The sequence below is a fragment of the Schistocerca serialis genome, chromosome 2, assembly GCF_023864345.2.
Source record: "Schistocerca serialis cubense isolate TAMUIC-IGC-003099 chromosome 2, iqSchSeri2.2, whole genome shotgun sequence".
Classification (NCBI taxonomy): Eukaryota; Metazoa; Arthropoda; class Insecta; order Orthoptera; family Acrididae; genus Schistocerca; species Schistocerca serialis.
Window position 1 is genome coordinate 335,332,570 of NC_064639.1, and position 17,291 is coordinate 335,349,860.

The 17,291-nt window shown below is 36.7% G+C and overlaps 1 protein-coding gene across 1 annotated transcript in view; it reads left to right on the forward strand.

Moving 5' to 3' along the window:
• Positions 1 to 17,022, forward strand: part of LOC126455959 (protein NDNF) — a 396,783-nt gene extending 379,761 nt beyond the window's left edge. The window contains exon 9 of the mRNA XM_050091715.1: positions 7,976 to 17,022. Coding sequence (XP_049947672.1) covers positions 7,976 to 8,120 — 145 coding nt within the window. The 3' untranslated portion in view covers positions 8,121 to 17,022. The remainder of the gene's footprint in view (positions 1 to 7,975) is intronic.
• The last annotated feature ends 269 nt before the right edge of the window (positions 17,023 to 17,291 follow it).

Below are 17,291 nucleotides of genomic sequence, written 5' to 3' on the forward strand. Positions count from 1 at the left end.
TCAATGGATTGTGATAGAACTAGCAGACTAAAGAAAATGAAGCGCTTCTGGCTCAAAGTTAATTCAGAAATAACATTAATTAAGAAGCAGGGAAATGTCCATGTCAGTTTTATTTATGATGCAAGGGAATAATGAGAGATGACTAAAAAATAGTGATGGCACTTAGGTGTAGAGGTATTTTTCTCTGATTTTGGCCAGTCATTACATAGTTCCATTAAAAAGTTACTAATACTGCCAAGATGGCAATTTCCATTAAAATCAATTCTTTGTAGGACTTCAACATTTTCGCTTGTGGAGATGCACCACCAAGGTAGAGTAGGTCGTTATGAGGAGACTTAATGGCTGGCAACTTAGCTTGCCAGCTGTGTCTGACAATAACTGCAGCAAATGATGCTGTCAGGTTGGAAATACAAATTTTTGCTATTTTTGTATGCCATCTGTTGATTCCAGGAGCTGAGGTTTTAAACACTGCATCGAGCGAGTAGTATGTCTCATTTGCTCACTTTGTTTCTGCAAGAGTTACACTCAGCCTCCAGACCATGTGGACCAACAGTTAACGCTTAATGTTGCAGCAGTATTCCTGAACGCTGAAGCCACAGAGATTTAGAGAAGGCTGCCATTTTTCAACAAACAAACTGTTTAACCATATTGGTTGTTGTTCATAGACCGTGACGAGCAGTGCGCTAGCTAGGAAGACAGGAAAATGAGATAGACCTGGATTGTATTCGCGGTACAGATTAATAATCGCTGGATGATGAACAAGTTAGCCTCTCTGTGGTTTTTAGGTGATTTCCCACGCTCATTTAGGCAAATGGTGGCGCGATCCCAGCCCCCTCTAGAAATGGAAGATGCGGAGTAAAGTTTACGTGACTTGCCGACAGATGGCACACTTCCCTCTCTTGAAATATCTTGGCCAATGTGGTGACAGGAAAGATGATGATTGAATACAGCAACTACAGGAACTAAAGGACACGATTTTTGAACTATGTTTATAGACAAAGTAAGTCTAAACTGACACAAAGTAAATGTCATTTGACTTTACGGAGTCTCAGTTACATAATGAAGGTGTCTGTAATTACTATTAATGTTACAGATGTACAGTCCACAACACAAAACTGTTCACATGTATTAAGCTCAGATACCTTCGGTTGTGTACAGCCCACACCAGTGGCAATGCAATATACACTCATGTTCAGAAAAAAACAGAACACTTTGAATGACTAGAAAACGACGTTCATATTAACAGGATATGTACATTAGTATGTTCTGCAAAAATGATTAGCATTTCAGTTACCTCGGTTCAAAATGTGTCCTGTTGCCTAGTAGATGCAGGGTTCGCCATGTGCCCAAACAACTTGTTCCATGAGTGATGGCATCAACGCACATGAGGTGCGAATGGCACATATGGTATAGCCATCCATGCTGCGTTCACCTGGTTCCAAAGTTCATTTGTGGTGGCTGGCACTGTGTCACAGTGTTGCGTCTATCGTTTCACCATATCCCACACATTTTCTAATGGTATCAAGTCTGGTGATCCGGCAGGCCAGACCAAAAAGCTGTCACCCTGTGACACCAAGAAAAACAAGAGTTTATGCAGCAACATGTGGTCGTGCGTTGTCTTGCTGAAAAATGACATCTGTGATGTTGTTTAGAAAGGGTACAGCTACAGGTCGCAAGATGTAATTCACTTAGATCACACTGGTGACAGTGCCCTGGACACGCACCAAGTGCGATTTGTGGCTCCACCCAATTGCATCCAACACCATAAAGCCTTGAGATAGTGTCAGTATGTCTGGTGCGAAAGTAGTCACTGTGATGCCACTCTACCTGTCTGTGATGAAACAAAATGTGGCCATCCTTTGTCAAACAAACAGAACCTGCATTCGTCCTAAAACACCATCTGATGCCATTCCTGTCCTCAGTGATGCCGTTCCACATGCCGTTGTCATCTGGCATGTTTCTGGAAATTCGTAAAAGGTAGGCGGAACAGTGGAAGACATGCATGTAACAGCGATGGACTGTCACCCCTGATAGCATACGATGTGGTACACTGTTCCATTGTTGCGCCAAAGCTGAGGAGGACGCAGACCTCTCCTGCAATGCCATTAGGATGAGATGTCGATCATCTCGGGGGGTGGTCTGGATGGTGCGACCTGCCAAAACACTTCGCCCCACACAAACAGCAATTTCCCGAATGGATGCTTCACATTCTCTCTTGTCAACAATGTGCCTTCTTTCAAACTCACTGATTTGACAGTATGGTTCGCACATATGTCTTTGAGGCATCCTGCACGTCCGCTCAAGTCACACTAATCCATTACCTTCGGTTTATAGAAACAACGAGAGCCGTAGGCACATTTTACTGGTTGGTGGTGTTGGGCCGTGATATCGGTGTTGACCTTGATCCCGTGGGCCAACATGGTTCAAATGCTAATCATTCTGCAAGACATATTAATGTATGTGCCCTTGAATACGATGTCCTATCTGTAGTCGTTCAAGGTGCTGTTTTTTCTGAACATGAGTGTACAAGTGTGGTTTGGTAAGTGTGGTAAAAAAGCGAGAAAAATGTTTGTTTCGTAAATAACTCACCAGTCAACTTTGAGGGATATGCACTTGGCCCAGCTATCCTCCAGGCTTTCCATCCCACTGGAAAAATGGATTCTGTCAAACTCTGCAAAATACTCGTTGACTGCAACTATCGCTTCTTCGTTTGATGAAAATTTCTTCCTAGCAAGCCTTAGTTTCAAGTTTGGAAACAGAGAGAAGTTACTTGTGACCAAGTGTGATGAGTAGGGTAAATTAGGAACCAATCCAGTCCAAAGCCAAATTCAAGCACTTTTGACACTGTTAACGGTAATGTGAGTTATGGTGTATTATCCTATTGATAGACCACTTTCTTGAGTGCCAACCTTGGTAAGTCTGGTAAATTTCCATGAAAGAGTGAGACATTTTTGTTGCGCTTTCATGTTGGTACTCTTGATTATTCCAAGGACCATATAGAGAATTTCAAGTATATAAAGCGTACAGTTCATTGTTGACAGCCATCTGAACTGGTTAGTGTGTCGACTACAATCCAATAATGAAGCACAATAGCATCTCGCTATGGTTCTGTCTTTTTCCAAGTAATCTGTGAGGATTATTCCTTGGGAATCCCAAAAGAAGGTAGCCATCACCATACAAGCTGCCAAAATGGTCTTTGCTTTCTTCTGAGCTCTTTTACCAGCCTTTGTCATTGTTTCGACTGCTATTTTGTCTCTGGTTTGTACTAATGGTTCCAGGTTTCATCAAGAATCACAAATCCGTGCAAAAAGTCTTGCAGATTGAGATGAAACATTGCCAGACATTGAAATGTTGTGCCGGAGGCACTCCTCATCATCTCTTACACAGCTTCTTCATAGCCAATTCTCCATGCAGGATATTACGCACTCGTTCAGTTGAGATACCTAGTCTCAGCAATCTCACGAATTTTCATTTGACATTCTTGAGATTTTGTCTATGGTTTCCTTTGTGATGACCTCAATTGGATGGCTGGAGTACGCTTCATCTTCTGTACTTCTCCGACCACGTTTAAATTTATTAATCAAAAGTAAATGGGCTTCAATGATGTAGAGTCTGCGTGAATTTCATTCAATTCTCCTTTGACTTGTGCTGCATTCCAACAATTCAGATGAAAATAGCAGCAAGGAACCATTTTCAATCATGATCAACACACCGACCGATTCAGACAGCTGTCAACAATGAACTGTACACTGTGCATAGTTGAAAATCTCTATACGGGCCTGGGAATAATCAAGCATACCAACAATGAAAGTGCAACAAAAATGTTCCATTCTTTCATGGAAATTTACCAGACTTATCAGACCGCCTTCTTACACTTCCAGCGTCACATATAACACACTTTAAGCAGTGTACTTGTTCCCTTCTCAATGTAATGATTTTGCTTACAGACATTCTTGATTTTCTGTGATTGTGTACAATTGCTGCACATTGTTTCGTATACATACTATAACATTTACTTTTATCTGTTTGAAACACTGAGATGTTTCTGCCTTGAATAGACAAATAAGAGAAGTGCTATGCAGATCTGTGGTAGCCACATAGCAGCGTTCTGAGGATCTATAACTCCACAAAAGAAATTAAGGTTTGTGTCCCCTTGATAACATTTATTTACGTTGTATTGTTTATTGATTTGTTGTAAGTGTAACGCAAACATAGCCAAGGTATTGCAAACTTGAAAACACACTGTACCATAGACGACTATGTGACAATCAGTCACTTATTGCCAGTATGTCGCAGCATATGTAGGCCACAAGAGAAAGCTTGCTGGCACTTGTCCAGTATGGTGGTTTCAGTGTGCTATCCCAATGAAGCGATACAGTGCCGCAGGGTCACTCACCATTCCACATGAGTTGAATTGTTTAGCAATGGTTTTCACAAATGATCAACTGGCCTCTTTGAGAGCTGAACTTGAATCTCATTGAAAATTTGTGGGCCAAACTGAAGTGTCACGTGAACTTAAACCAGCTGACACTATATCCTGGACCTGGTGTTTTGAACAGCTGGGAATGGCAGTCTCATGGACAAAGAGACATGTTTCCAGAGACTATTCACCTCTGTGCCTCACTTGATTAGGCTAATGGTAGGTGGAGCTGAGACTGGCCTCATCACTGATGTGAAACTTTCATCATCTCACATTACTCCATAATAATACAACATCTGACACAGGTGTATGTTTGTTAATCGGAAATGTGCCTGAAATCATTGTACTTTACAATTTATTTACGGAATTCATGGCAGTTAATTGTTAACATAAGCAACTTTGGAAAAATCGTAAACAAGTCAATTTGAATAAAAATAGAAATGGTGTCCTTGTATGAGACAGTCAGATAAAACACTTAACATCAACCAATACAAAGACAGGTAAACCTTAAAATAGTAATATTTTCTTCCTTACTGCCTCTCCAACATTTCCTGCATCTTTTGTGCAAAAGAAGTGCATTCAGAGCATACAAAGGCTCATTTTCAAGTTAACTCTCTTTGGGAGTCAAAGGATAACATTCAGTGCACTGTGTCCATTTCTATATGTTAGTTTCAAGAGAAATGACCACTGCAGAATATGAATTCAGTGTCTTCTTCTTCAGATTGAATTTCTGAAGCATTGTCTTCAACTAAATTTGTATCAGACTATGAATAAGTAGAAGATTGTTCCCTATGTTGTTCTCTTTTTCTTTTTCCAGAACAAAACTTTCACTCGTGTCTCCTTTGATTCTCCTGCATCTGTAATCTCTTTGAATTGTTTCAAACGTTTCCTGTATAGATACAATGTTAGCTACTTAACAGATTCAGAATGTTCTGGTTTTAGTATATCAAGTGGCTCTTGATGTGGCTTGCTGATTGTGGGAGCTGGCTGGATACTAATTGAACTCACATTTCTCTGTTGTTTACATTTTGTATGTCAAACTCATTTCTAAGTATATGTCTATTACATGGAAGGTGTCCCATTTTCCAGAAGTCATTTGTAGCATTTTGCATTGTCACTGGGCTCAAGGAGGCTTGCTTCAAATAACTTCACAATCAAGAATAAGACTGCTACTTGACTTGGGTTATTTGCCTCCCAGGTTTCTACTTTCTGGGGATAATGTGTTTTAAACACTTTCTGGATTTCACACAAGAGGCTGCAGTTTATGTGAGGAAAAGCATGATATATAGATGATGTGAACAAAGTTTTCTCTAGCTCTGTCTGTCACATGAATGTAATATGCTGCCCATCAAATATTTGCACAACAAAATCATCATGAGAAAGTTCACAAAATCGTCAGACTGCTTAGTACATATGTGAATCTGAACCATCTACTAAGGCAGCAAGGTTAAGTTACCCTATTATCAAACATAGAGCACTATAAGCAAGACAGTCAGGTTTTACGATACATATGGTATTGCATATTAGGGGTAAGCCATCTTATGTGAGGAACTTAGCCTCATAGTTATGATGCTCATAATGAAAGCTGGAGCTTTGATAGTTGTGTCATAGCTGTGAGATCACCCCAGTATGGCTCTGACTATGAGATGAGTATGCAGGTGGGCAAGGAGCAGGGAGAGGCTACAGTATTTGCTAGGGTGCAGAGAAAGAGTGGTACGTGTGAGATGGTACATCCAGCAGGCCCTAAGCTGTGCTATGGCAAGAGGCAGGGTGGAGAAAGGGAAACAGCTTGGTCACATTATTGCAATTCCAGTTTTGGGATCTGGGGCTATGGAGGGAGTATGAGCACCTGACTCTGGTCCTCAATGTTGAATGTATGTGGTGGGGAAAGGAAAACAGATTCATCACTATGGAAGGATAATTGCTGGGAGAGATGTAAGAGGGTAGCAGCAGGACCTGAACTGGCTACTGGCAGCTCAGAGTAACATCAGATCTCTGTGACAGAGCAGTAGGAACTGAGGCCTTATTACCTTTGGTCCCTGTCACTCTTTCTAAACCAAAATCATGTCATGCTCAAACTATTTGATATAATACTGAAAAAATACATAGAATTAAATTATATCACAAAATTTCTGGTGCGGCTGGGCCAGCTAGCCCTTAAAAATGAGTCATCCCTGTGCGTGAGAGAATATTATTATGTTGGTGACTAAGTGATTTTACATCAGTCAGAGCATTTGCCAAAACTTTATCTTTGATGAAGCTCATATTGCAAATGTAGGAGAGAGTAACTAATTGAATAATTACACAGTTTTTTGGCATGAATGAACATGATAATGATTTCCTTTTTGTCAAATTATGTGCTTAATTGTAAGTGCCAGTCTCAACATTAATCCTTTTGTCCATTTACTCAGGAACACTAAAATTCACTGTCACTCTCAGTTTTGAAAACAATTTTTAAAAACCCAAGTTAAGTTGCTGGACAGACAGTTTTGTCTGTCTGGATTAAACCATTCACAGAAGCACGAGACAGAATGGGGAAGCAGATGCAGCAGAAAAAAAATCACTAAGACAAAATTAAGTAGAGAGAATAAGTTTTAGAATTTTTTGACATTGTTTTTTTAGCTAGTGCTACAGTAGTTTTCTTAAAGATTACAAATAAGGTATACCAGTGTTGTACTCATCAGTACAAGAGAAACTACCACAGAAAGCCATTGGCACCTACCATGATGGAGACAGAAAAATATTGACCAGGTGGTGGCAACAAACTCTGGTTCAACAAATGATGACTAGGCACTATGATGGTGCTCCACTCGCACAGCTTTGCTAACACCTCCTTCTGACTGCATCTAGCACTGCTACTCAAAAATCACTGCATTCTTTGTGATCTATGTTGATACCCTATTATTCTGAGAATAATGCTGAATTGGTATTAATTTCAACTGCGATGTGTAGTACATCTCACTTGTATGATAATATGTTGCTGCTATAATGCCACATGGGCATTAACAGACTGAAAGTATTGCCACAAATTGTGACATGGCTGTACACACTGAAAATGCTCATTGTGGAAGTTAGTCATTTTCTGTGTGAACAGTTTTCTTCTTTTAGGTGTAAATAATTAAGAAAAGACATAATGTATGGATGTGTTGTAGATTATGATTGCACTATACATGGAGTAGTAGAAACCTTGGCTTTCACAAATGAACCATTACAAAGTTATTGGGCTTCCAGTGAAGAGAGTTGTAATATTTCAAGGAGAGATTCATTCTCATAATATTCTGGGAAAGAATTTTATGACTGGATTGCAGAGCATGGTGCTTGGTAAGACAGAAATGGAATGAATGCTTACTAAAAAATATACATAGTTAAATGTGTGCAAGAGATACAAATTTTAGTCCTTTGGCATTTCATATTTTGTAAAGTTTAATGATAAATAAATTCAGCTCACTCGCTTTTATAACTAGAAAAGTATTTTCTTTAGTCTCTCCTTATAGTATGACACAACTACTTCTGTACAATAGCTATCACTGCATTGTCTGATAATAACTGTTACAGAGCGAGTAATGTGACCACACATGAAGTCACTGGCCTAGAACCAGGTCGCAGTTATGTGGTTCAGCTCACAGTGCAACGGCCAGGTGGACGACCTCTCTCATATGATCTTCTGCCAGTGCGCACCACAACAGAATGTCTACAATAGGTTTATGTGTGCATTCTCTTGCAGCTATCAAGTTATGTAAGAATGATAACAGATGATGTTGTGAATGTAGCAGGAATGTCTGTACCTGGACTCTTACCTTTCCATGTAAGGAAACATTTAAGACTAAATATTATAAGAGGCTATGGACATAACAGGTATAGGGCCTTCATATATTTGCTGCTCAAGATATGTACTGTCTTAGTGGCATGAGTTTGTATGTGAATCATTTGATAATTTAATTTTGTTGAAGTATTATTTCTATTAGTTAAGATCAAACCAATGTTGAATTGTAGACTGCGCAATATTTATATTCTAGGCACAGTTAGTTAAGTCTGTATTTTCTGACCATGTTTGATACAATATTGATTAGATTTGTTATGTAATAGGAATTTAATTTCCAAGTATGTGCCAATAACTAATAAGCTTCTGCAATATTACATATAGAATCCAGCATACCTGTGTAGAATGGTTGCTTTTCCCACACTGTGATCAAGGAGAGAAGAAATTCCAAGTGAAATGTATAGAGAACACAATGTAGTTTTCACAGATTGTAGATGAAATATCAAAACTCTAAACCACTTTTCAGCACAGACCTCACAACATTCAAGATTAGTCTCTACATGTGACAAATCTATAGCCTTCTTACACAGTGTTAGCAATATCTCCACCGAACTCTTTCACATTAAATTGTACTTAATTTTCTACCACTGATTTCTCTTGGAAATCTTAAATACAGTCATTCAATATATGATGCAATGAATGTGCGTAATGGTGAAGATGCTTTAAATTCAGATTATTCTTGGTCTTGAATATCCATGCATAGCTGTACAGTATTACTGAAGTAGAATATCAAAACAAATACATTATTAACATTTTGACCTGGGTTCCTGTAAGAATAGTTCAGAAATAAGCTGCAGTGCTATCCCTGAATGTAACTGTCACAATAGTATCAATGTAGCTTAAGTGCTGTATACTCTGCAGGTTGCTTAAGTAACATACAATGAAAGTGACATTTTACATAAATACACCAATAATGCTTTCTATTTTTGAGAGAATGTCTGTTATTTTCTTCATACATTGAACAAAGATGGAAAATTCACTAGTCTGAAGAAACATGTTCTAAAAGGACAGCATAAAAAACGCAAACTTTATATAAATGAAATGACAGATACTGCAATAGTATATCAGATATGTATTTTGTAAATGGTTCAAAAAGAGTCTTAAACCAGTATTCAAATTTCTTGAAGGTTATTTGCTATATCTTCATTGTTCTGTTTGCAACCATTCACAAAAAGCAGCTTTGTGAATACAATAGAATATGTGCACTTGTCCCATACATGCAGAGTTCTTTTTTTCTTTTTGTCAAGTATCACTATACAAATACAGAATTGGCCACAATCTATTCAGTGTAGCAGTTATATTAATAACCAGTCATATCTGCTATAGGGATCACAATCAAAAGACTTTCAGATCCATCCAGCAAAAGGGAGGAATTAATCCTGCTAAAAGCCTCTACTTTAATGTAGATTGATTATAATCTTTTTAGGAAAAGAACAAAGTCATTAATTCCACTCTTCTTTATGCCACATTAGAAGCTCTGTGCAACATCACATACACCTTTTGTAACTGTAGATCCTTTTGCCATAAGACCTGTGCATTACAATAGTTAATACAATCAGTTGGAACTACATACATTTTTAAAGAGGTTGATAACACATAACAGTATGTACAGTCAATAAAGGACTGAACTTTATTGAACTGATTTCTTGTCTGTGATCAGTTATTCAGTAGTTCATGGATAGCAGTTTTTGGGATGAACATGTCTTCTTGAGTTTCACATGCACGTGTTTCTCTGGAATTCCATTTGAATTTAGTACCCCTGAAAAGTCTCTTGGAACATGTCAAGTATTGATGAAGTACCTAGTCATTCCATAAAAATTCTTCTGCCAGATACACCCTCCTCCATGTATTTCCTTACATAGAAATTGTCTGTGTTACTTATTAAACAGTGGTTCTTGATGTTCTACTGCAAATGGCTTTAAGCATCATGTCACCCTTGGTCAACTACTCATAACATACTCATGCCTTCCCTGAACATTAGTGTGTACACACACACACACACACACACACACACACACACACACACACACACACACACCTCCCTCTCAACATATGTAAAGAAGTATATTATTCCATGCTTCATTTATAAGAGTCAGAAGTTACTACCTTCCAATGTGCCTTTTGATGAAAAGTGTAAAATTTGAAACTTCCTGGTAGGTTAAACCTGTGTGCCAGACCAACACTCAAACTCGGGACCCATGGACAAGTGCTCTTCTGACTGAGCTACCCAAGCATGACCCATCCTTGCAGCTTCAGTTCTGCCAATACCTCATCTCCTACCTTCCAAACTTGGAGCTTCTGTGAACCTTGCAGAACCTTGTAAAATTTGTATAATTGTTAAGAGAGCAGAATGTGACACTACTAAGACAGGTAACAGTTTATCTTTTTTAATAATTTGCAATATTAAATCACCAGTTGTACTTTTATTTTCAGTCAACTGTGCAATGTGAGGTGAAATATTTTTGAGAATTCAAGACAGCATTGCAAAAAGGATATGTAGGAAGCAAGTGTCATATTTTATATAGTAGTACCTAAGTTTCTCTTTAGAAATGACATGTGATGACATCCTAATTCAATTCAGAATACAATTTATGCCATTAGTTTTACTATAGACATCAGGGATCTTAAATATTTTCATTTAGGTTATCTTGTTTGACTCCAATGAAACATTGAAGCAAAAAAATTTGCCAACAGTGTTCAAATTCTGGTGACTCATACTTGTTACAGATTGAATGAATTTATTTAACTTGAAAAATAGAAAAGTCTCTCTTTTTTAGGATATTAGTGACAAAAGCACATAGAATAGTCCTTGTACTAGAAGTAAATACAGTCTGCTCGTTGCTCAGGATACTAATATAATTATCTGTTCTCAGGAGCTCAAAACTTTTTAATAACACACAATTTTCTTGTCTAACAATGGAAATCATGAGTGGAATAATAATTTGAATTAGAACAGATTGCTGGGAGGCATCAAGCAGTAAACAGTCTCATTTAAAAGTAACCTCTTGGATGTTAGTTTTTCAACAAAGTTCTTTCTTAAGTGAGGAAGAAACACACACACACACACACACACACACACACACACACACACACACACACACACAACTCTCACATATATGGTTAATGTCACCTCTGATTGCTCTAGGGATAAAAGGCACGTGCAAGGCTGAACCCAGAAGGGGGTTACAGGCAGCTGGAGGAACGGGACTAGTGAAAACTAAGGCCAGGGAGGTTACAGAAATAAAGGTAATGTTGCAGGGGGAGTTTCCACAGGCGCAATTTAGAAAATCTGGCACTGCTAGAAAATAATCCAGATTTTACATAACCCTTTCCCCTTCTCTGTTTCTCTCCTCTCTCTTTTTTTCCATGATCCCACATCCCTGCACTCTCCCACAGAGAGCATTTCCCCCACCCACACCCTGCTAACCCCAACACTCACAACTCACACCATACCTCTTTTGTGCCTCCAAACTCAGATGACAGAGATTGCTTTGCACCCAGATGTGACAGTGGCCATATGTGTGTGAGGTTTTGAGTTTTTTTTTTTTTTTCTTCTTGACCTGACAAAGGACTTTGTCTGAACACTAATACCAAATAGTCTACTTTTAAAATGCCTGCCCACTGCTCAGTCCTACCTGTCTGTGGTAAGTAGTAATCTATTCTAATGCATATGATTTTTAATAACATTTTTCTTAAGAGCTACAACACTATTAGCATATACAACAAAACTAATAAGAAAGATGAAGGAGAAAACTGTAAGATAGAAAACGGGTGTCACAGGTGTTGTATGGAAGTATTAATATTTGAAAGTAACTTATTTACATCCTGTCTAGTACTGAGAACAATCAGCCTGACATATTGTCCTCAATCAACAACTGAAATTATCTGCCAATTTTTTTAAGTAAGTAATTCACATCTTGAAAATAAAGTCAAAACTAAACTTGAAGCAAATGTGTCAAATGTAAAGAATAGTTGTAATTACTGGCAAGAGGAAGTTCATCAGCTTCAAAAATGAAAAACATTATTCCAAATTAGTTTAAGTAAATACCTTCACAATTACAAAAGTACATAAAGCTACAAATAAGAGCTAATTATAGCATCATTAATAGTGCCTGATAATTAGTTGATTATTTGAGGTAATCCTTGCCTTGCTTTGGCATGAAAACTAGCTCAACCCAATCATTTACAGGAAGGACTACTACTGCTATAAAGTTCAAATCACTGTACAGCTTGGAATTTTTCACACATGCAAAGCAGTGTCAGAGGTAATTCCACAAAATGTACTGCAAAAATTCCCAGAGCTAACCTAGGACCAAATCTTTATTTTTGCAGAATTCCCATTAAGCAATTAATTTATGCATCTACTGCCAATAACAGAAACAAGTTATGGGAGAAAACTATAATTCTCTTACTACAAAACCAGTGCAAAACCAAACATGATCTGTGTCAAATTCAGAACCAAGAAGTGAAATATGTGTTTCTTTCATTGAATTTTGTCAGTTGTTCATCTTTTAGAAAGTATGCATTCCTCACACCCTGTACTATTGAATGATTATGTCTTTGCCTTATTGCTTTCTTTGTTTCTCTATTGCTCTACATTAGTAGTTGCATGAGAGGGAATCTTCGATTCTTCAAGAATGAAACCATTAAGTTTACCTTATTTCTAATATTTATGTTGTTCTTTTTTTTCCTTATTTAAATGCAATATAGCACAATCAATTCCCCCCATTGGGCTGCACGTATTAGCCAAATTGTATTATACAGTTCTTTTCATGTTTCTATCACAATTCATACTGATTAAAACTGAATTCTTTGTTTCCATGTTACTTTAAAAATACTCTTGCTAACCCTTCTGCTTTTCTGTGTACCACCTTCCACTGAGTATGATGGCTATTCAGATCTTTCTCTTTCTTCCTAAATTCCTTTCTACCTACTTTGTTTCCTTTCCTCATATCTACCATTCTTCTTCTTACTCTCCTCCTCCATCTGTTCTTTTGCATCTCTTCTCTGAAGTGCTGTTTTGTGAAGCAGCTCTCTATTTCTGTTATTTTCTGTTGCACTGTTTTTGTTAAGTTACCTGTTACCTCTGTAATTCTCAAACTTTTGTGCATCCGGGAGGGTTACTAAGCAATGCACTGTCCCTCTTTTAGATTAAATGGCTGAATCAAATAGTATGATAAAATAGTCATTTAGTCTCTCTTTCAAATATCATTCTTACAATATGAGAAAAGGAAAGTTGCCACTCACCATACAGCGGAGATGCTGAGCTGTGATAGGCACAATAAAGAGATTCACACAAACATAGCTTTCGGCCATTAAGGCCTTTGTCAGCAGTAGATACACATACACACATGCGCGCACACACACACACACACACACACACACACACACACACACACACACACACACACTCACACTCAAGCAAGTGCAACTTGGACTTGGAGAGCTGAAACTACACTACTATAGTTTCAGCTCTCTGAGACTGCAGATGTGTGTGCAAGTTGCACTTGCTTGAGTGTGTGCGTGTGTGTGTGTGTGTGTGTGTGTGTTTCCAACAAAGGTCTTGTTGCCCGAAAGTTCACTTTCTACTTTCTGACAGTCTTTTTGTTGTGCCTATCTGTGACTCAGAATCTCCGCTATATGGTAAGTAGCAATGATCCGTTTCATAACAGAGAATGTGAAATATATATTTCATTTTAGAATATGATAATTTGATGCAATTACTCTATCTCTTCCTTTCTTGTTGTCTCTCATTATCAGCCCCCCTCCCCACCACACACACACACACACACCACACACACAGCATAATACTATTCAAGCAAGTTTACAATTATATAGTTGTTTTCCTTTCCTGATTAGAGTATTTGTAGCAGTTTCTGTAATTAATATGATTCCAGAAAGCTAGTTTTAGTGGCTTCTTTTGTGACAGTAGCCATAGTTGTTGCTACATTTTTATATCTGTGTAGATACCAACACACACAGTATAAGACTATATGTTTGTATAACATCAATATCACTTTTTGACAGAGGTTATATTTACTGTATGCATTACAGAAACTATGTCTTCTGTATTTCCACACCCTCATTAGCAGTTTCCAAAGACTATGAAAAAAAATTCCCAGGACCATCATCTCAATTTCATCCAGCCTACTGAATGACCTTTTGAATCTGAATAGTTACTGATTCAATTACTATATAAGTCTCACTCAGAACGAAGTACAATTTTAAAGTATGAGCCAGACTGCAGAATGCACATTAAATATTTTCATTTATTTCACCTGGCAATTATTAATTGTGTATTATCGACAATCAGCCCTCTTCTTAATTTGTTACTGGATATGCAATTCTTCACATATTTTTGAAAATAAGAAATATTTCCCAAGTGGTGTTCCTTTCTTTACAACTGACTCTAGAAGTATATTGAAGCTTCAGGCATGCATACTAATTCAGTTTCTTACATAAATGGAATCTCTTGTTTCAGAAAATAAAAAATAGAAATCATCGTTGCAAAGGAAAAGAGTCTGCAAACTGAGCTGTTAAAACACAAACAATCAAAGAAGGTGACAACACATAAATAAAAACACTGTATTGAATCTCTTAAGTTCATAACTGTTTAAAGCAGTTTTTTCATGTTGAGTGAGAGGGACATTGAGGAGACAGGTGAATGCTAAGGATAGCTGATACAGTTCATGCTCTGGACTTTGAATCTCAGCAATTGTGTAGTCTGTTGTTATTGTTATTTTTTCTTAATCTCCCATAATGTTTGCATTTCCTGTTCATTATTCAGAGGAACTTCCCTTACATATTAATATTGCTCATCTTCTGTTTTGCATTGTGTTACCTACACTTTCAAGCATTAAGTCTTGATATGAAATAGTTTTCACATTGTCTTTCTTCATAGTTACAGATTTAATCAGCCAACTCTATACAGCCAACTTCAAAGTTATAAAATAACTCTAAATTTGCTTCTGATCAAACACTACCATATTTCAAATTCTATCAGTAGTATTGTAAAAAAGTGGAGTGAGTTTTAATTTCTTGTCTGAAGAAGGATTTCAGATACACTCCACACCTTGTTCTGTTAATTAAAATGCTACAAAATAGCATTGTACCAAAAATTTCTGGTATGTTGTAAGTTGCAAATATCTGAACAGCACACTGAGATCAGTTGTTGAGCTGATGTGTCAGGAATGATAAGTTCATTACGGTTTGCCAAGAAATTAATTTTAAATTGTATGGAGCATTCTTAATATACAATTTCGTCTTTTTTTAAGGCACACCTATTGTAATTCCAAGTTAATGAAACTTCTCAAATGCAAATTATTAGACTCTTTCAAATTATGAATATTAGGCATTTGAATCATAATGTCATGTAAGGACCCATCAAAACAATAAGAACATTTTTCATCCAAATTGGTGTGCAATAATATACAGAAAGAGAAGAGTTAAAAAGTGCACAAGTGGTGATTTTATTTTACAGTGCCCATTACTATACAGAGCAGCTATTCTGAATAATTTCTTAATATTAATAATTTTTTCTTTTGTCTTCTGTACGTCTTTATTATCTACATAAAAATAATAACACAAAAGAAGTATATACTTAGTCAATATGTTTTAGACACAGTGAGCATTTACCTTTATTTACAAAAGTATTCATAATATACCTCAAGAAATTTTTATGAATGATGTTTTTTAAAGTTTTTTATGAGGCTATTTGTGTTTTATAGACTGAACAAATAATTTTTGTGAAATAGGAATGAACATGGGCACAGTAGAAATCATTGAGCATATTATTTGAGTCATTTGCCTGAAGAACTGTATAAATACCTTAGGACAAGCGATAAGAGGGCTAAGACCCATCTGAAGTACTGTTACCAGAAACACAAACTAAATGTAAAATATCTTTCTTCAAACACTCAAAACTGTGATGACAATAAGTCACTTTATCTGATTTTTTTTCTAATTGCTCAACTGATGAACAGCCTACTCTTTCTGGAAAACAAAATTCTTCACCACAAAAATCCCCAATTGTATATTACAAGAGATTGATAAAAGTAAGCGATTAAAATTTAGATCAATGCACTCAAATTATAAAGAGCAGTGGACCACTAGTGGTTTGACAATTATACTACTAGTGGCTTTTCCTACAATTCCTTCATGTCATTCTATTCCCATACCACATGGTATATTGCAGTCCCTTATATATTTTTGTTTTCTGTCTGTCAAATGTTAAATTACAAACATCTTTTTTTTTATTATGCTGCAAACAATCATCATAATTCCTGATATATTGTTTCACTTACATTACACACAGTACAACAACAGAGCAACAAAGTACTCATTTCTCAAAAGACCTGTTTTCCACCTCATCAGGTGAGGCAATTAGAGAAACTACAGAATTAAAAAACATAACAAAACTGTTTATTTTATATTTTTTTGTTCCTTCATCTTTCTTCACCTCAGATATGAACATTCACTGATTGCAAGTTAGTCTGCTAATCAAACAATACTTATAGTGATTTTCTTATCTTGTAAGTATTTCTTTGCGAATAAATAACCGAACCATGTTTCTTCATATTTCTTGCCCATTTTCATTCCTAATGTATTGTGTGCTTAGTTTACTTTTTGTATTGAGAATGTGGCAGATTCCACATAATAAACCATCCAGTGTATATAATCTTAAGTAATGATTTTCTTATTTATTATTAAGAAACTGCCTCTTAATATGAGTTACTGTACATATGAATGAAATTGTGAATAAACATTTTTGACTGTTTTACTACTCAGTTGATTTTTATGAATCCCACTATATATGTAAAATCCATTATAGAAGCTAAAATACACAGCAAAAATATTTTTCTTTGATCAGAGTCAGAACAGTTGTATGATGAAAATAATATTTACCAACATATTCCCTGTTTGGTGTATAAGGTTTCATACGGGGCCAGGCCAAGGAAATTAACATATTGCCTAGCTTGTATTCGTTTTATTTATTTTGGCCACTTGAATCTTGCATTATACATTGAACATAAGATGTAATTGAAACCATGT